The sequence below is a fragment of the Myotis daubentonii genome, chromosome 8 (genome assembly GCF_963259705.1).
Source record: "Myotis daubentonii chromosome 8, mMyoDau2.1, whole genome shotgun sequence".
In the NCBI taxonomy this organism is placed as follows: domain Eukaryota; kingdom Metazoa; phylum Chordata; class Mammalia; order Chiroptera; family Vespertilionidae; genus Myotis; species Myotis daubentonii.
Window position 1 is genome coordinate 88,805,103 of NC_081847.1, and position 20,814 is coordinate 88,825,916.

Consider the following 20,814-nt stretch of genomic DNA (forward strand, 5'->3'; position numbering starts at 1 on the left):
CTAGAATGTACTCTTTACTAATTGATGCCACAGCAACCCAGCACTGACTTCTGGTCTGGTCGAGCCTTCGGTCGTAATCGGTCATTAGGACCCTGGCTCTTTATTATATAGATCACACTTTGATTGGTTGAATGGACGACCAGACACTTAGCATATTAGGCTTTTATTATATAGGAGATATATATCTCCTTTTACAATTTAGCAGCCAGAGTTGAGTTTACTATCATCTACAGACTTATGGGATTCCATGGTTGGAAAAGACTGCATAATAGCAGTAGATATGAGTCCTTGGGCCAGTGCAGCCAGATAACTGAGAGAGGTATTAGTTTTGCTCTGTAATGAGGGGCATCTAAGTGGCCACTAGCTGGGGCCAGAGAAACCATCTAGACGTATGGGACAGTGGAGCTGAAGGTGTATGGAACCCTTGCACATAGCTGAGCCCTAGCCTTGTTTATAAAACGTAGAGGGAGCAAGCTGGTTCTGAGTCCCAGGGGTTCCCGTACGCCCACATCATTGCTACAGAAGCTCCCATGAATCACTTATAAGGCGCTGAGCACAGTGCCAGGCCCGTAGGAGTGTGCTCATCAACGTTATAGCGTGCCTGCCACCGTTAAGATCTTTGAGAACTGGACCTCAGTGAGGGAGTCTCCTCTATGGTGTAGGTATTATCATGCATGTTGTGCAGAGGGAGTGGGGGCTCACAGAGGTCCCCTAATTCATCCGAGGTTATGCTGCTCAGACTTGCTGAAGCTCCCACTTGAACTTGGGTAGATTAGGGACCAGAGCCTAAGCTTCAGACCACCACCCTCCAGTGGTGCTGCCAGTCAAGTGCTGTTCTCTCTCCATTAAACATTCCCTGAGGATTTTCCACATGTGTAGGTAGGTGAGCAGGCCCTTGGGGGAAAGGCTCACATGCCATATCAGTGACTGCACCCTCCTGAATTCTACAAAGGGTTTGAGCCAGCTATTCCAAGCATAAAAGGCTGCGGAAGTTTTCCTCTGTGTCGTGCTGCTTTTATTTTTGCCTTTGTTTCGGTTTTGCTTTCCCTTGTTAAGGACACCTCTCTGACATGTTGGGCCCTGAGGACAGCAAGACCAAGGAGCTGACCCGTCTCTGGAAATGCTGAGCGAGCCTGGACTGTTGCTTCTCAGGGGATGGAGAGGCTCAGACTCGGGTGCTCTTATGGACAGGTGATGTGGCTACATGGCCCCGGAAAACTTTGGGGGCATATCTGGTGTTGGAGAAGTTTCTGTGCCATTTCCCCTAATGAATAGAGTTAAAAAGCCAGCTCCCAAGGTCGTTTGCCAAACCTGCCCGGGGTGTAGTGGGATGCCCCATAGACTGGGCTGGGTCTTTGGCAAAAGCAGGGAAGGAGAGTATTTTATCACAGAGAAACGCCTATGAGAGTGACTGTGAACTTAGGTTGCAAGTTATGAGAATTGAGTGTACAGTGGCCACGTTTCCTCCTAAAACAGAGGGTACTTACTTGAGAGGAGAGTGATAAAAGGATATTGTATTCAACCTTGCAAGCTGACCTGCGGGTGACAAAGGACACAAACAAGAAAGGTGACATGTCAAGTCTGTGATGCAGTCCAGCAGGTGAATTATTTTGTTGGAAGCCATGCACAAAGACAGAGAAAGAGGGAGAGAGAGTCCAGTGAATGACAGCAGCGTCTGAGCCACCAAACAACCATCATCTATAAACACAAGCTCACAGAGCCGTCCAGGAAAACCACTACAACGCTCTCCAGGGCATATGCCTTGAGTGGGGACACACGGGCCTGTTATAATCTCCTAGCCCCCTTCTTTGCCTTTCCCTTGAAGTCACCAGGCATGGAAAGGAAAGGAGAGAGAGAGGCTTAAGATTTACCAGAGATGGCAAAAGCTCCAACTGGATCTTAAGCCACTAACAGAATTTCCCTTCATCCTACACAGACACGGTTAAATTCCTAATTCATTAAAACGACAGCAACAAAAATCGAATATGTTATATGGAATGGCTGCCTCCCTTTAAAATAAAACCCAGAGCCTGGCCAGCATGGCTCAATGGTTGAGTGTTGACCTATGAACTAGGAGGTCACGGTTCAATTCCCGGTCAGGGCACATGCCCGGGTTGCGGGCTCAATCACCAGTAGGGGGTGTGCAGAAGGCAGCCGATCAGTGATTCTCTTTCATCATTGATGTTTCTCTCTCTCACTCCCTCTCCCTTCCTCTCTGAAATCAATAATAAATAAATAAATAAATAAATAAATAAATAAATAAATAAAATAAAACCTAGAAATTCGGTTACTGTTGCCACCCAAATCCGGAAACTGATATGAGCTCCAAGATGAAGGCCTACCAGGCGCCTCCAACAGCATGAGCCAGAGTATTGATGATTTCACTGTATCTCTCCCTCTAGGCAGGAGCGCCAAATGAGCCATGTGCAAACATCCCTCAGATTCCCACACACACCCTGGCAGCCTCGTCCAGGCTAATTTCCTCCTGTGGACGGGGCCACGGAAATCACAAAGAAAGAGCCTTCTCCGAGGGTCTGGACCTTAGGCGACTTTGTGTCTGAGCGCTGAAGCATGGCATTACATATCTAGTCACTGGCTTGGCTATTTTTTAGGACGAGACCCACATGCTACTTGCTTCTGAAATGTGGCTGTTAAGCCACAAGGGCGGATGGAACACCCCAAAGAGGCCAAACCTTTGCTTCCTGGTGTTGGGGTGGGGCTGAGGGCTTCAGTTGTCCTCTTGCTACATTCTTCTTGGGAAAATATTTCAAAACTTAATTTATAAACATATGGGAAATAGAAGAGACTTTGTTCTCTCTGCTACTCTTTTACTAACAGAGAGAGCCACTGCTGAGCTAAGAACGTGGAGAAAGCCTGACAGTGAAATAACCCGCTGGGGCCTGGGGAGCAGCAGGTCTGACAGGCAAACACCCCTGAACTCCCTGGACCCCAAGAAAACAGGCTGGGCCACAGGGAAAGGAAACAGACCAGAAGACCCACATGGCCGTGGCGCAGCCTCCGTGGGGAGAACGCATCCCTTTAGGATGAGCTACTGCACCTGTTACGTTCAGTGAATTCTCAGGTAGATGAGTGTAGTCCAGTCTATACGACAATCTGTCCATCCACACTCTGAGGATCCTGGGGCCTGCAGCCCCCCAACACGCCTCGGCGCGGTTTGTCGCTTGCCTGCTACTTACATGTCCCATGAGGTAGGTGGTGAGGGAGGCTGAGGACCAATGAGGAGATATCTTTATGCTGATTCAGTTGCCTTGTGCCAGATCAAGGCATAAAGATATCTCCTCATGCCCCATCTATGCGAACAAGCATCTCTGCTGATGATCCAGGAGGGGTATGGACTGTTAGGCACCAGGTTTCTGCTGTGTGACAAGACCCCTTTTCAATTTCCAGATCAGAAGTTATCACACAGGGTGAGTGATGGCTATAAGAAATAGTTGAAATTTTTAGTGTCTAGAATACATGGACTAAGGAGTATAGTCAGAGTATTCCAGAAAGGGAGGGTGGAAGGAAGAGGGCACTGGTTTATCCTAGTTATGTAAAACACCCAGCCACCTTGGGGCTGGGGCGGAAGTGGGGGATGGTGTGGGCCCGGCCCCGGTACCTGGTAGGCCTCGTCCTGCAGCTTCTGTTTCAGGTATTCCTCCATCTTGAGCTCGTTCTCCAGCTGCCGGACCGAGTCATTCTCATAGTTCTCCTCCTCGGGCCGCGCATAGGGATCCCCATCTTCCGTGACCCTGGGAACGAACCATAGATGGGGTTTTGGAGCAAATCTTAAAGGGAAAGCCTAAGTGAAATTCATGTGTGAGCTGTAGCTTGCAGGGAACATTTTATTTGTCTTCCAATTCACTCCAATTCAGTGTCTTCTGTTATCAAACAGAAAACTTAAAAAAACACACCACCTTTGGAAATGTAGGGAAATAGATGGTCAATGCATTCTCATGCAGTTTTCCTATGGCACTGTGGTGATCATAGGTCATCCATGTTTTTCTAGGGTTTACAGGAAGGAGAGCCCTTTCAGTGTTTGTCAGTCTTAGAAAAAGCAGCTTATCTTTCAGGAGGATATAGTTTTCCTGATATGGGGAGTTAAAAAAAAAATTTATAAATGGAATCCAAGAACGCTTTCTCTAAGGAAAGTGAGCCCTCTAGTGAAATAAAGCTTGAGGACATTTGTTCCTAATTTAACCTTCCCTGCATTCTGCATGCGGGTAGGCGTGCTTTACTTTCATAGTGGGAACAAGTCTCAGAATATCAACGAGTCATTGTCAGCAAGCGTAACACTCTAACCCACAGCTCTTGATCTCAAAGATATATACCAGCTCCAAATCTAAGAAATCCACTTAAGTTGTCCCATTTCACTATGAAATAGGTAAGAATGTGTGACTATCTCCATCTATTCACCCCATATTAAAACACCCTCTACATTGAAGAGTGGTCAAGGAGAAGTTTCTGGATGGGAACTTCAGTGCCATGGCTAGTGTTTATTTATATCTGTACAACATGTTCTCATTATTTTCAGAGGTTGGGGTCCAGCATGAATAGGTCTGCGAGGCCTCTATGAGTTTTCTCTACCCAACTCCCGTGGCCGGAACCGCCACCAGCATCCTAGGAACAGTAGTGTGGGGTGGCTTTAGCTACAGTCTTGGATCTTAGGATCCGAATGAGGACATTTGAAGTAACCACCTTGTAAAAGGTTAATCATGGGAAGTCAAATGGATATGTGTTTACTAGACTAAAACTAGTGATAATGACTTCACCATTTTGAATAACAAATAATTCTCAATGACAGAGGAAAGGACAAGAGAGCAAACTAAAATTAAAAGCAGCCCCGTTAAATGACGTTATAACTGATGTGTTCTGCTCTCACGCCCGGCCTTTCCGCAGCTGGCTTCCCCAGCATGTCTATTTATAATTCCCCATCGTGACTGGTCAGTCTTTCACTCCCTGCTTGGATTGGGAGCCAAAACACCAGCAAGGCCTCTGTTTAGCTTCTCCTTTGGGTCTTTAAACAGCCGTTGATTTTTGTAGACGAGTCCTCAGTACTTTTCACAGGAAGCACCATCACCTTCTAGAGTTGTTTGGAATGGTTAGCAATCCCTCTTTCCAGCCTTGTGGTGAACCTCTGCCCACGCTTATCACAACCCCGTGAACCCCGCTCTCCTAGAGGCCCCTCCTCTTCCCCGCCTTTGTTTTCCTCCTTCCCTTCCCACGCTGGGCTCTGCAGCTCTGGCCTGTGTCACCCTCGTTTCTTAGCTTCACCGAAAGTCTGGTGGGGACGTCACTGATTCTGCTGGCTTCTGTCAGGGCACAGAAGCCTTATTGTGTGAAATTCTTGCAAAATGTCTTTTAAGGGTCAGATTTGTACATATTCAACAAGTCAGCCACATTGGATTTCTTTATAATGAGATTTTATACATTTACAGTCTCGTGCCACATAACGAAGCTTTGGTCAAGGACCCATCGTATATAGGACCGTGGTCCCATCTATATATATAAAAGCCTAAGTGACCATTATGACCGGTCAACCAAATGACTGGTCACTATGATGTGCACTGACCACCAGGGGGCAGATGCTCAAAGCAGGAGCTGCTCTCTGGTGGTCAGTGTGCTCCCACAGCCAACCTTCCGTGGCCGGCCAACCTCCCATGGTCCCTCCCCGTGGCCGGCTGGCCCCAATTGGCCCCAATCGGCCCTGATCACTGGCCAGGCCGAGGGACCCCACCCATGCACGAATTCGTGCACTGGGCCTCTAGCGAGATTATAATGGAACTGAAAAATTCTTATTGTGTCCTGACATCATTGTTGTCATGTGTTTGTGGTAATGCTAGTGTAAACTGACCTACTGCTCTGCCAGTTGTATGAAAGTACAGCACATACAATTATGCACAGTACATCATACCTGATAATGGTAATAGGTGACTGTGTTACCGGTTTACGTATTTACTATATGTTGTAGTGTTACTTTCTACTTATAAAGAGTTTTCTGTTAAACAGTATGCTGTGTTATGGTGGCAGTGCCCCTAACATCTCCTGGTTACCTTGTCTCTGACTGCATCCGTTTCTCTTGTGCTGGATTTAACCTGATGTTATTTTCTACAGCGACACACTGTAGAGGCTGTGGCCTAGGAGCAATCGCTGTGCCATGGAGCCTAGGTGTGTAGCAGGCTGGATCCCCTAGGTTTGTGGAAGCGCACTTTATGATGTCTGTGCAATGACCAAGTCGCTGAACAACGCGTCTCTCAGAATATATCTGTCATTACGTGGTGCGTGACTGTACATATTTTGATTCCTATTGCTCATATGATGCTGTTCACCCTGTTCTGAAGAGAAGCCTCCAGCATCACTGGGTCCTCCAAGTGCAAGTGCAGAAGATTCTGACGATAAGATGGCTGACCTCCTAAACTGGTCTGTGAGCCCTGGGAGGTTGGGAGTGATTTTTAAAAAACCCACTAGTTTGTATCAAACCAGCACAGTTCCTTAGGGGAGCCAGGCTCTCAATAAGAACTGGTTGTTTTGGTTACTGGTACTCTCTGGAAATTATGAGGGGAAGTCACAAGGCCAAATGCAAATGTAGCCCCTTTACCTCTTCTGTCAGAAAAGGAAGCTGCATCATCTCTTCTCAAAAGAAAGATCAAAACAACCATGTTTTCATTTTTTTTTTTTTTTTGCTCCCGACAGTGTCCTGTTACTGAGGCAATACCCCCCAGCAGGAGATACTCACGCATCACTGCGCATGGTGCCTGGGGCAGCTCCACCGTGCACGTACCCGGGTTTCCGGGCGTGGATTTGCGCTAGGAAAGCCTTTTCCGAGGTTGGCGATGGAACCAGATCCTCAAACTGAGTCCTTGCAAACTCAGAATCCACATTACTTTCCGTTTCACTCCCCACCTCTATGAGGTATAATTGAAGAAATAAAGAATGACTTGTTAGAGTTTATGATCAGCAGGTACAGGGCGAGGCTTAACATAAACCAACCTGCGCTGCATAAAATATTAGCCAGTTATTGTAAGTCACGTAAGTGTTTATTTCCATTCCAAATGAGAATGGAAACTGAACATGAGTTACTGTAAAATCATTTGGTATACAGCATTGTATTTTTTTTAAGTATCGGTCATGTTATAAGGAATCTTTTGAGTCTTAATAAATTACAACTTCTGTTTTGCTTCTATGTAGTCTTTAGTAAAACTGCTACTTTTGCTTAATGTTACTTTAATTTAGGAAATATAGACCCAAAGTATGACATTCACTTAATATTTCAGAGCATTATCTATAATAATAAAAGCGTAATATGCTAATTAGACCAGACGACCTTCCGGACGAAGCTGGGGCTGTGAGGGCAGCCCAGGTCCCAGGTGCCTGCCGGCGGCCAGAGGGAAGCCGGTGCCAGCAGCCAAGGGAAGGAAGGCCTACTCTTGCACGAATTTTTTGCATTGGGCCTCTCGTAAGAGTATAAACTAATAGTACTTGAGACTTCTACAATAAGAGTAACATTTTTAGTAATCTCCATGATATATTAACTACTGCCATTTTTATCCTATTTGGTAATCTTAATCTAATATAGCAGCAACAAGTTTCATTACTTTAATTTGTATTATAGAGATTTTAAGAAATTTAAATCCCAAGTTTTTAATATCGAAGTTTTATTTCTTATAGTTGTTGTAATCTCAACTACATGACAGACAAATATCTTGCTATGTGTGCTTTAAGGAATAGATGAGATGCATTAGTAACTGGTAGGATAGTTATTTGAATATTCATTATTTGAATAACATTTTTAAAGCTCTGTGTAGCATTATGAGGATAAAGAGACTCTCACAATTTTGTGCTATTTATATTCTGGGCAGATCTACCTTTAGAGATACTGCAAAGGTAAATTTCAGGTTAGCCTCATTCAAATAGCCATACATTTCCAATGAACAGAGTCTAAATTAGTAAATAAAACATCTGACCTTATGAAATCACTTCTGTATCTTGTCACATGAGAGATGTTAACAGTGACTCTCTTTGGCTTCTTGAATTACAAGTCAATTTAAATATTTTTTTATCTATTCTTTTCTATACTATTAAACTTTCTGCATTAAGCATGTCTTAATAATCTTCTCATCAGCTAATAGAAACATCAGTTAAAAACCTGAATATGGCAACCAAATATCACATAGATCTTCAAGAAAACCTTTGTATATTCGACAGTGAGCATATCTCTCACAGAAGCCCCGAGAACGTTTGGGTTCCTCTGCACAGAGCAGACAAATGAGGGGACCAGGGACACACCGGAGTTCAGCTCTTTCACCAGAGAGGACATGGTGTTAGTGATGGAATCCGCGGCCACTAGCAAGTCATTCCTTAGGTTTCTTCTTGAACCTTAAGCGAAGAAGAAATGACAATAAATAAATAAAAACCAAAGCTTTTCCTTTTCCCGAAATTTTAGGCTGTTGATCATTTCCAAGGCCATTCCCAAGCAAGAAACATTCCAAGGCGTCTCCTTCACAGAGGCGCTGTGGTCACTTCCTGGAGAGGACACTGTGCTCAGGGCCGTGGCCTCTGGCGTAGGAAGACATGGCAACTGATGGGGGTTCATGTAATTTAGTGTCCAAACTGGGACAATTCTGCAAGCGAATGAGGGAGGTGTGAGTAATAAGACGGGGTGACCCAGGTAAAGCAGTGTGTGTGATGGCCCTTCTGAAGAACAACCCACACAGACGAAAGTCTAGCTTTTGCCAGGAGAGCTGCACCTTCCTAGCTGCCTCGATCATTTCAACCACTACCTGGTGGCTAAGCCCATGGGATTCTACCTCTATCACTGCAATCAGGCCTTGTGTCCAATCAGGCCTCCCCGAGCTCCCCTTCCCCTTACGGGTACCTCGTGGGAATGGGAGCCCTGTGTACTGAATACCCCAGAGCACGGAAAAGAGGTGGGGATTCTTGCTCTGGCTGCAAGGCATGTGCACAAGCTGTATGTCCGGTACCCTGACCTGGAACTCAGCCCATGTTTCTTCATGGTGGAGAGAGATTAGCACGATGTTCCAGGCACACTAAGGGTGAGATGTGTCCCTGTGGGCTGGCTTGGGGGCAGGCAGGGCTGAGATGGAACAGAGGGCTGATCACCATAATCGTTGGAAAAAAAGGGACCAAGATTCCAAATATCTGACTTACAGATGAATTTATGCAGCACAAACTCTTTGTGAGCTTGGACACATTTCATTCTGTCACTTCTCAGAAAGTACAACTAAGTTAGTGAAAGGATAGATACATGAAAATTTAAAAAAATCCTAGTAGTTAGATGAAACAGTAGTTCTAATAGGAAGCTCAAACTGATTTAAAATGTCCTTAAAGTAAGATTTAGGGAAAGGACATTTTTCCTTCTAAAAATTAAAGTAAAACCTAGTTATTTTGTATAACTTAAATTATTTTCTTTTTCAGGAGAAAAAGCCCTATTATGGATCTTCCCTTTCCCCTCATAAGAGAGAATACATCATTCTTCCCCTTGTAAAATGTCAGATTGTTGTCTCCATACACAATGGGTGAGAGGGCCTGTTTCCTCACATCTTTTCTATTATCTGGATATTATTGATTTTTTAAACATCTTTTCATACTGTTATTGGACATTTATAATTTCTCTCTGTTCATATCCTTCACCTATTTTTATTTTGGGGATGTCTTCTTCTTACTGATCTCTACATGCTTTATGTCTAACGGAAATGATAAAACTTAACTGCCATATATGTTGGAAATGGTTTACTCAAAACTATTTTATTTTTGGTCTTCTGACTTTTTGCCTTAGGATAAATTCCCAGAAGTGGAATTGCTGTCTTTCTTGACCTCAGCTCCATAGGTAAGAACCTGGAAGAATGCCATGATAAATTGATAATTTAAAGAAAATGCAAATTATGAACCAAAATAAGCATTAGCTTATTTGTGTGAAAAATAAAGAGTATATGTCTATAAAATACACTTAAACATCTCTATCTATGTATCTATAAGTGAAAAGTTGAGAAGGACCAGACTATTAATAGTGTTCACTTCTAGGAATGAGATCAGCAGGGTGAGGGTCTGCAGGAGGATTTCCCACCCTCCCCGCCCCCCGCCCCCACCAATTTTTTCCAAATTTAAAAAATAACGGCAAGAAAAGTTTTAAAAATTGTTAAAGTATTTTTAAATGAGTAAAATCACTTGCCTTGGGATACGTCCACACCATGAGTGTGTAAATGGAAGAGGCCACCAGTGAGAGAATGCTGTTTGCCACCTCCCTTCAGCTTCGCGCTCCTCTCTTAACTACGGAGGCCTAACCAGGTAGACCAGTGGTCCTCAACCTTCCTAATGCGGCGACCCTTTAATACAGCTCCTCATGTTGTGGTGACCCCCACTTTCATTGTTACAAATTGAACATAATTAAAGCATAGTGATTAATCACAAAAACAATATGTAATTATATATGTGTTTTCCGATGGTCTTAGACGACCCCTGTGAAAGGATCGTTAGACCCCCAAAGGGGCCGCAACCCACAGGTTGAGAGCCGCTGGGGTAGATATTATAGAGGCAGATCCAGCTCTTAAGGGCATCTGTAGAAGGACTGCCCTTCCTTCTTGATCACAGGCTAAAGAGCTGAATTGTTTCATCTCAATCTCGAGTTTGCTTTCATGCAGAGAAGCAGAAAATGAGATCTTTCAGAATTTAAAACATGGATTCCATGGATAGTTTCCTGAGATGTTCGTGAAAGGATTTCCCTTCCCTTAATGGGCAAAGACGCATAAGAAATGGGGCCGGGCAACAGAAACCTCAGGAAGGAAAGATGGTGAGGTGCAGAACAGATTAGACGGGAGTTTCTAAAACTGCTCCTGGCCAGGCTCTGCCTCACGCCATGGAATAGCCTAGAACATGCCCTGCTTTAGACCGTTCAAAGGACCGCGGTGACTTGTTTATCACATAAAAGCAGAACACAACAAAAAATAAAGCCACTTACTTTGTGCAAATGCCTCCTGCACGTCTCCCCCTACCCCTGTGAGAGAGTCCTGAGGCGTGTGGGCCGGGGTGGAGCAGGTGGACGCAGACCGCACGGGCATGGGGATGGGCCTGCTGATGGTGTGGCTGGGGGAGGAGCGAGGAGAGCCTGCCCCCTGGGTCTGGAGAGACAATGCGAGCCGTTAATGTGTTTTCCCAAGAACACGCCACATGTCACCCATCCCCAAGGCCTCAGTCAAATGTTAACAGTCACAATGACATCTCAAAGCTGGAGGCAATCCTAGGTTGTTGAGATGGGCGTCCTAAACCTTCGTTGCAGGTGCAGGAGATGTAGGACCTTATTATATTATCTGAACTTTCGGTTGTATCTTGAAAGCTAAGAATATCAGTAGAGCATTGTTCGATACTATATGAACTGTGTCCCTGGGTAATGTAGCTACTGTTAAGCAGAGGTAATGACAAGGTGTGCCTATTTTTTCCTTGAGGAAAGTGCTACGTGGAATAAAGAGACATCTAAGGAGAAAGTTATAAGTATAAACTCAGGGACTTTTGGGGGCTGGGTCTGGTTTGTACTTCCTAATTTTTCAACCTGTCTGTCCTGGCCTCATCTGGCGAGGATAATGTAGAGTTAAGTCATGCATGCAGTATTGTGCCCATTAAGTCTCACAGTAAGCATCAGACAAGGCATACATTTTTAAATCACGATTTTACAGTAAAAGTTGACTTTGTCAAACTGCTCAGTGGTTCATGGATTCCAATGGGGAAGAGAAAATAAAGGAGTCCAAGTTTCTAACTTCGGGCGGCTGTTTCCCTGTACGAAGTGTCTCTCTCTTCGTCTACACAACAGCAGCATTCCAGCAGGCAGAATAGTAAGATTTAGAGTGAGTGAAGAAAAAAGTAGAAAACAACTAAAAACCATGGATCTCTGCACTCCAGTCCTCAGCAGGAAACCATTAGACAGTCACACCTTAAACCTCGCAGCTTTGGTCTCTACAGTGAGGTCTCTTTAATAATTAGTTTACAAAGGAAGTCAGTTACTCACGATTAAGAAAATGCAAGGAGACCTCAGAACATACACAGCAGATTAGGAGTTCCCACACATTCCAGTTCAGTCTGGGGGTCCGGTCGGGGAGAGTGAGGGCTCTGCCACGCAAGGCCCAGAGGTTCACCAGCAACCCATTCAAACCCCGAGACATGCACCCAGAGAGCAGTGCTCTGGAATATTCCACTGGGATCTGTGCTGTAGGTTCAGCCTCTTGAAACACACAACATCGGCCCTGTACAATGCCATGCTGTTAGCTTGCCAGGGCTCAGCATCACACACACAGTCAAATCTATACACTGAGAACAACCCGGAATCACGAAACGAAGCACAACAGAACAGAGGACAGGAAAGGAAGCTTTGACGCCCAACTGGCCCGAGGACGCCACTCGCTCACTCTCGGCCGTACCTGGGAATGGTCTGTCCGGGCCCAAGGAAGAGGAGTTTGCCTGCGTGCGATGCTTGGCAGCCTGCTGGCCCCCGCCCACTGGGGACGGGTCTGCTTTTCCCCAGCAAACCTGGCAGCTCAATCTTATCACCACGAAACTTCGGCTCCTGAGCTACCACGGTCTCTCCCCGCCTCCCAGGCCATGAATAAATGACTTCACAGAGGAGCTGTGCTTTGCCAGGATCAGGGGTTTTCGTGTCTATCCCTGATTCTGCCCGGGCTGCTGCAGGAGGTATCTTTGCTCTAAATGTGCACATGTGGCTCCCAGAGTCCCGGGGGTGCTGTGCCAAGAATTGCCCAGGAGATGAAGCCGGAGTGTCTGGGCAGGTGTCTGAGCCCAGCTGCTCTGACTGCCCTAGGCTGCAGGGGCCTGGATAGGCTAATGGAGGCAGATGGGGGTCAGTTGCTTCGAGGGCTGCCTCCCCCTGGCAACCCCTCGGGTGCATCCATTTCAAGTGCTCCCTGCCTTCCTTCTCTGTCCTCCTCACTAAGGAACCAGCCACAGCGCGGAAGGGAGGCTGGAGACGGAGCAGGACAGAGGGTGGAAGGAAGGAGGCTTCCCTTAGCTACAGCACGGGTTACCCTCTCGCCTCTGGGGACCAGACCCTCCCCTGGGGTAGGAGGCTCACAGTAATAATACAACTCCACTTTGTATGCAATTCACAAAACAAAGCACCTTTCCATATATTGTTTTGGTTTCATTTTCCTGAGGATCAGTGTTATGAATGATGGTAGCTTATATTCAAAAAACAATTTGCAGTTGATCCCAACTACTTCAATGGGTCCCCCTCACGGCCATATGAGAGATATTATTCCCTTTTTTCAGGCTAGCAAGCTGAGGCTCAGAGGCAATAATTGGCACCGCAGCTGCTGCTCAGGAAAGTGGGCGCTGTGACCAATCATCACATGCTTCCCCCCATCTCACAAAGGTAGGAAGGCTTAGCACCCGAGGGCCAGAAGGCACACACAGCACACGGACCCCCCAGCACGCTGTGTGGGAGCAGGGCCTAGGGCTTCCTGCTGGGCCGGGCAATGACCTTCACTTGAGGGGTCATGGGGAGCCGTGTGCGTGCCCAGGGTGGCAGGACAGCCTTTGCGCTGGTTTCCGCTCAGTACAGAAATCCAGGTCCACGATCTCTTATCTGCTAATTTGAAATCCAAAGGGCAACATGGGTTGTTTCATAACTGACGTGAGGCTATTTATACGGTATCTGCAGGTTATGGTGTCTCTAAAACCTGGAAGATTCCGAAATCTGGGACATTTCAGCTATGGGGCCGCGGGCCTCCACCTCAATATGTTAATGGCTGTCCTGTACGGCAGCCCTGATCACACCTGCTCCGCCAGGCTCTCTAGTGCAGGCTGCTTGGGGCCTCCCGCACCTTCCTGACTCTGAGACGCTTCCCTCCAGTGATGTTCTCCCCTGCTCCTCACGGACTGAGCTCTCTGCTCTCTGTGTCTGTCTGAGGCAGTCCCAGTCCCACCTCTCCCCACTTAATGCCTGGTCTCCAAGGCCAACTTTCCCCACTTCTCTCTGCCTGCTTCCTGCCTTCAAAACTCCTTTGAGAGAAAAATAATTGACTGTAGTTATGTGTTAAGGGAAAAACAACCCAAGGAATCTGACGCCAATGTGTGAATGACTCAGCAACTATCTCCCAAGTGAATCTCTAATTGGTGCAATTTCATTACGTGCAGAACGTTAGTTTCAGCGGCATCCTTCCGGAAGCTCGCAACATCCAAGCCTTGTCCAGTCTTTACCTGGGCCTTTGGGGGGAGGGCCCTGGCTCCTGGCCCCATCTCCCTTGGTGAGGGCAGTGCCCAGTCTGATGCGTAGTACCCAGCTCTGGCCTTCCTTTTGTTGCTCTTGTAGGGCCACTAGGAAAGGACAGGGGCCGGCTGGCACTGGGGTAGACCAGCAGAGCAGATACTACTGAGTCTTATGGTCATAGGAGTGGCCTCTATGGAAGGCGGCCACTGGCCTGGGCATGTAGCATGGGTGTCTGCTAACAACTCTAGGAGAGCTAGCTGAATAGTCTCTGTGAACATCCTTTCCTGGAAATGACCCGATGATTCATGGAGCGAAGGCTTAAGGGATGATGGTCCATGCAGATCAATATATAGACCTAAAATTCCCAAGAAGGGAGTTGGTTTATGGAAGAAGGAAAACATACATCATCCTTGGAAAATTTAAAATAGCTCTCCTCCTAGAGAATAAATGAAAAATTCATTTCTATACTCCATCCTCTGAATCCACTCAACTTGCTGTTGTATAAATTTTTAAAAAAGCCTGACAAGATCCATAAATTTTCTGGTCTCCCCCCGACCCCGCAGGAAGTATTTTGGTTTCCACTCAGCACCAGAAAGGGCTGTTTCAAGGAAGGGACCCAGTGCCTCACTGCGGAACCAGCCTTGCCCGGAGTGATGGCAGAGGACAGCCACCAGGCGGCAGTGGGTGGCACCATGTCGCCCTCCTCCCGACTTGAAAAGTCTACCTCTCAGGTGTGGCTGAGAGCACAGCCTAGTCAGGCCTGGTGTTACTTAGTAGCCTGGGAAGGTAGAGCAGAGCGGTGGTTAGCTACCTCCAACCCTCTCTCCATCCTTTCTCCCAGTACACACTCGCGGACTGTCATGGGATGGTTGTGTACCGCGTGCTGGGAGGTCACAGGTGAGGTGACTGACTCTGGCCTGTCTGGCAGGAGCATCACTGGACTTGGGCCCTCACAGCAGAGACTTCCAGGCAGGAAAGAGGAGGTTTGGGCGGAAGAGAAGAGCATTCCAGGCAGTGAAGCATCATGAGCGAGGCATGGGAGTGGGAGGGATATTGCAGGTAGGACTGGGAGGCCAGTGCCTTAAAGCCCCAGGTTCACTGTGGGGGGTGGGACAGAATGAAGCTGGGAAGGGGTGGGGCCTGGTTTGGGGGCCTACAATGTCATAAAAGGGCCTAGACTTTATCCTGAACTAATTTTTACTTTTCTAGAATTGATTAACTAATCCCTAATATTAAAAATGGATGTGTGTCTTTGTGTGTGTGTGTGTGTGTGTGTGTGTGTGTGTGTGTGTGTGTGTGTGTGTGAGAGAGAGAGAGAGAGAGAGAGAGAGAGAGAGGCTAAGACTCTGGGAGAGTACGTTTTTGAACACTAGATATTAGCCCTTATATTGCGGTTGATTATTTATGATAAGAATTCTCCATGCTCCCACCCTTACCTTTGATTGCTTCACTACTCCATCTAACACACACCAGAGAGGAAGAGCAAGGGACACAGAGAGAGGGGAGACCTAAGCTGGTAATATTGGTCATTTCTGGCCTGTTCATGTTCCATAGCATGTCTGGGAGAAGCAGGAACCGGAGTGACAATGATGTCAAGCCATCTAGTTGTCAATAGAGAAGAGAATGGGGGCAGGAGGCGAAATCTGGAATGATATTTGACCGTCTTCCCCTGATGGAGACACTGTTAACTGTAAGGAAGAAAATGAGTGCCTGACTGTGTGGGTGTGCTTGTAAAGTATGGGTCAATTGAGAAAGCTTACATATATCCATGTGTATATGTGTGCATATACACATATATTCATTCATACTTATATCTATCTAGAGGCCCGGTGCATGAATTCATGCACGGGTGGGGCCCCTTGGCCTGGCCAGCCATTGGGGGGAGGGACCATAGGAGGTTGGCTGACCACGGGAGGTAGGCTATGGGAACACACTGACCATGAAGGGGCAGCTCCTGCATTGGGTGTCTGCCCCCTGGTGGTCAGTGCGTGTCATAGTGACAGGTCAACTGACCATTCGGTCACTTAGGCTTTTATATATATAGATATGCATATGGTATTTTCCAAAGTGCTGGTACGTCCATTATCTCTTTAAACCCATACAAAAACCTGGTGAGCCATGTCATAACAGTATGTTTGAAATAAATTACCAGGAAGTTAGCTGACTCACTCAAGATCTTCCACTGCAGGAGAAGAGCTGGGACCATGATAATTCAGGTCTAACTCCAGTCATCTTTCTAAGAAGTTATTGAGATCATTCTCAACTCAAGTTTAGTTGGTTTTAGATTGGGACATAATATTTGGAGCTGGAAGTATACCAGAAACCCTGGGACATACATACCGTCACTGAAATTATACCCCAGTCGCCTTCATTATTAAACTTTTTATGAGTGTTCTTTTTATGATGCCTTCAATAAATCTTAAATATACACAAAGAAGAAAGAGGGTAGGATAATTTCAATTCAAGTATTGTAAAAATAATTTATTGCTTATCATATCATAATCATTGTGTTATATTACAGGCACTATTTAGAAAAAAAAAATCATGTTCTTTCCTCAAGAGGAATAAATTCATGCATTATCTCAAACAAGGAAAGTGTAAGTAGGAATTATAATACCAGTGTGATAAAATACATTGAACCACACAGACGGATGATAAAGCAAGTGGAGGTTGTTCACTCCGCACAGCTTGTCCTGTGCAGCGTCTTAAATCTGATTTTACAAAGAGAAAGTCCCCAAAGGGGAAAGGCTTATAAATAAAGACAGGATTTAGAAGCAGACGCCAGACTAAAGCCTCTAAATTCTCCCCTCGATCAGTTTATGCGCCAGAAGTCAATGTGTTTGGATGCCATTTGTTTATTCCTTGTAGAACGGCCTCTCCGGGATTGGGACGTGTGAGGTTCTGCCTTTAACCTGCCTGAAGGCCAGCGTGAGCAGCAGCCATCTGAAAGCTACCACTGCATCTGTCCATGTTATTTCGCAGTGCTCCCCCCATAAAGCTCTGAGGGAAGACTTCCTTTTGACATTTTATGCCAACAGAAACCTGGTCCCCTGAGAACCAGTATTTCTTTTCCAATAGCACCGCCAATTCTGTTTTCCTTTTTGGCCTCCTGGTCAGCAAGCTCAGAAGAATACTCCTGTCCCTTATAATGAGCACATCTGCATTTTTTCTTGCCTTCTTTGATTGTTCTAGTTTATGAAGTCCTTGTTTATGTGATATTTGTTGTAAGCGACTTCAGGTCCTTTTAAAAACGGGGCTTGAGTAGAAAAGCAAATAAATGCAAACTCTCCCCCCCCCCCCCGCCCCGCCCCAAGCAGACAAGGCATTGCTGACATCTGGGTGTTAGCCACAATGGCCTTGACGTTCCCAGGCAGCAGCACCCACTACTGGCTTCCTTTCCAAGACGCAGCAGCTGCCCGGGGCTCCGCGGGGAGGAGCAGGAAGGAGAGGAGGCAGCAATGCTCTTAGGGGCGCTGCCAGGGCTTAGCTCTCTGCATATGAACTTCCTGACTCTCTGCATCTAGTGGTTTATGGACTTCCTGGTCCTCTGAGCATCTGAAGAATGCGTCCGTTGCCTGGGAAACAGGAGAGGAGTCCCAGAGGGAAATGGACAGAGCAAGGCTGACTGGTTACAGGACAGACGGCTGCCCTCTCCCTCCACTAGGAAGGAGGTTCTATTGGACCCTTCCGTCCTTTTCTGATGCACATGCTAAGGAAGGGACAGGAAAGAAAAGAGGCTGCTTGCAGAGGGAAGTGCCACAGCGAGGCCCGTTTATCTCCCATGACCCACGTGTGCTGGAAGTACATAGCAACGCCCCATGTCTGCGCTTATGGGCAATTATACCGGCTGCCAATGTGTGTCCTTCACCTGCCTCTCCTGAAAAGTGGACTTTCGTTTTAGTAAAGTAATTTTTCCCCCCACAAAATACAAAAGAATGTAATACATTGTCTTTATTGTCTGACATTACAGATTTGTTTTACACTTTCTTTCTTTCGTTCTTTTTTTTTTTTTTTTTTTTTTTACAGACCAGGGGAATGAATAAAGGTAAAAATGTGTCCAGCATTTTGCAAACATCCTTTGTTACACACAAACACACACAATGAATAATAGGAAAGAGAATACAGAAGAATTAAAAGGCAGGTTGAAATCGGACAGGCTGTGGTTCTAATCGATCCATGGGAAGAACGTGAAACTTTCTGATAGTCCTGGGGGGCGGGGCGTATTGTCATACACAGCTTGGTACATGCACTTGAAAGAAAAGCTGCTTTGTTTAGCTTCCACCGGATTATTATTACTGGTTGAGTGTGCTGCTCCCTCTGCTGGCCTCTGAACCGCAGGGTGACACACAGGGCTTCTGTTTAGGAGTTTGGGCTGCAGTGCGAGCTGCAGAGTCCCTATTCCTAGCGATGTAGGTGAGGACCCCGGGAGCTCCCAGGCCAGGAAGGGCCTCAGTGATCACAGGAGGCTGAAGGTGTCCTGTTCTTTTGAGATGACTGTCACCATGGCAGGGATTCTGCTTGGGAGCATGAAACACTGGGACGTGAATATGTACTGAGTCCCGTCTTTCTCTCAAAAGATTGAATACATTTTGGTGAGCAGTGGGGAACTGGGGCTTAAGAATTATGCAGTAAGAAGAGACAGAGTTGGCTAACTTTTTATAAAAAGAGGCTCCACACCTTTTCAGTAAAATGGAAACTGACTGGTTATCCGTAGCATCACAGGACGCCCCGTGAGCGTCTGCGTGCTGTGGGTTTTACCGAGTGCGCCTTCAGCGTCTGTGATGGGCACCTTTCTATTAGGAAAGGGGTTTGCTCCACAACGCAGGAAGCATGAGGCTGATTTGAAATTGAGACCCCCCGGGAGATCTAAAAAGTGTCCCACAAATTACAATCTGTTCCCCTTCTCAAAGGTGTAATAGTTCTTCTTTTGATGCTGACAGTAGTCATAGTTATAAAAAGGGCTAAATTTAATATATTTCAATTCAAGCACTCTATTGAGAAGGAAGCAAATTAGTGTGATTTTTTTTCTCTCTTTCCAAACTGAAGCATGAACATACATTAGAGGCAAAAGCAATGAGAAAAACCGCAGGACGGCAGGCCCCTCCACTGTTAGTTAAGACCTGCAGTAGGGAACATAACTTACTCCCTGCTTCAGTTCTTCTTCCTACAGAAAGATGGAACCAATAACAGTTAGGTTACCCAGGGTTCCGCGAAGAGCATACATACAGGGTGAAGGGGTGCAAGGTGGGGACACATCAACACAGCTTTGGTGGCAGGTCAGCTCTCTTTTTACCTCCGTGACCTCAGTCCTAAGTCCTAGGTATCAGCAACTATGGACTCATCTCTTTTCTCCCTGTGCCAACCATCTTTCAACACAACCTGTCTGTCCTGGTGTTTGTACATCCTGATACCTCAGACTGCTCGTTAGGTCGCTGCCCCGATGGCTGGTGGTAAACAGACTTCTATCCCAGTGCTATGGTGAGAGAATTTACAGGAATACAAGCAGGGGCGTTTGCGGAGCTCCCCGCCACTCAGTGAGGAGGAAGATGGGCTCGGCTTCTTCGTTGGGTGTATTTGGAAAGGAAAGCAGAAAGAGCTTCTCAGGGTCCTCAAACGAGAGAACCGGCCAGAAACGGCACCAGGTCGTTAATGATCTAGTCCCGTCTTAACGCACACAGAACAACAAAAACCGCATTCTACACATCGCATGTCTAACACGCTGATGGTAGCCTAGTAACGAAAAAGCTTCCCTACAGCAGGGCCTGGCAGGTTCCACGGTAGGTTTGCACCAGTATTTGTTAAAGAAAAGGAAGGAAGGAAGGAAGAAAAGGAGGAGAAGGAGAGGAGAAGGAGGAGGAGAAGGAGGAGAAGGAGAAAGAGAAGGAGGAGGAGGAGGAGGGAGGGAGGGAGGGGAGAGAGAGAGAGAAAACAATACAGAAACAATAAAGGAAGGTGTGCCAGGGATGTGAGGGATCCATGGATGGCCTGGGAGCCAGGACCACTGCCACACAAGAGAGTGTCCCCAGGGACTGTGCCTCTGTCACCTTAAGGGAAGTTCTAGTCGCTGCCTCTGGCACGCACAGTTGCAGCCCATCCTGGCTTGTGCCTGTGTCCGGCCAGGGGACCTCACAGCACTGACCCTTCTCCTGGGCTGACTGCGGACATGTGGCCACAATGAGTCTACTTTTGACTTAAAATGCGACTCAGTGTGCACTGAACAGGGGCCTAGGGCTTCTGAAAGGAAGAATCACTTCCCAGTGAGGACAATGGTTGCAGCACTCGGCAGAGGACTCCTAGAGATCGTCAGTTAAACTCTACCTTCAGGAAAGTAAGGAGATCAGTAACATTTTTCAAAGAAGCTCTACTTTATGAAACTAGATTTGTTAGTAATTTATCAGGAATTTCTTTTTGGCCCAAGAGATGAATGTTTCGTAGGCAACGGGATTAAAAAAGCGGAGATATTTCCATCTACAGTTTGCATTTGAGACCCATGGAACTTATGTGACTTGTTGCTAAAGCCACTCAGGTAAGATAAAAAATTTTACTGAAATTAATAAAGTTACTCCTCTGAATGAAACTACAAC

General features: G+C 46.4%; 1 protein-coding gene across 20 annotated transcripts in view; it reads right to left on the minus strand.

Moving 5' to 3' along the window:
• The window catches only part of DTNA (dystrobrevin alpha), a 308,637-nt gene that overhangs the window by 5,317 nt on the left and 282,506 nt on the right, over positions 1 to 20,814 (minus strand). For 8 of the 20 annotated variants that reach the window (XM_059707355.1, XM_059707354.1, XM_059707356.1 and 5 more), the window contains 5 exons: positions 19,374 to 19,394; positions 10,976 to 11,135; positions 8,287 to 8,376; positions 6,737 to 6,905; positions 3,620 to 3,752 (listed from right to left, as the gene is read on the minus strand). In XM_059707355.1, coding sequence (XP_059563338.1) covers positions 3,620 to 3,752; positions 6,737 to 6,905; positions 8,287 to 8,376; positions 10,976 to 11,135; positions 19,374 to 19,394 — 573 coding nt within the window. Of the gene's footprint in view, positions 1 to 1,487; positions 1,537 to 3,619; positions 3,753 to 6,736; positions 6,906 to 8,286; positions 8,377 to 10,975; positions 11,136 to 16,684; positions 19,395 to 20,814 lie in introns of those variants that run through there. The other 12 variants (XM_059707362.1, XM_059707366.1, XM_059707369.1 and 9 more) reach the window with 4 other exon arrangements.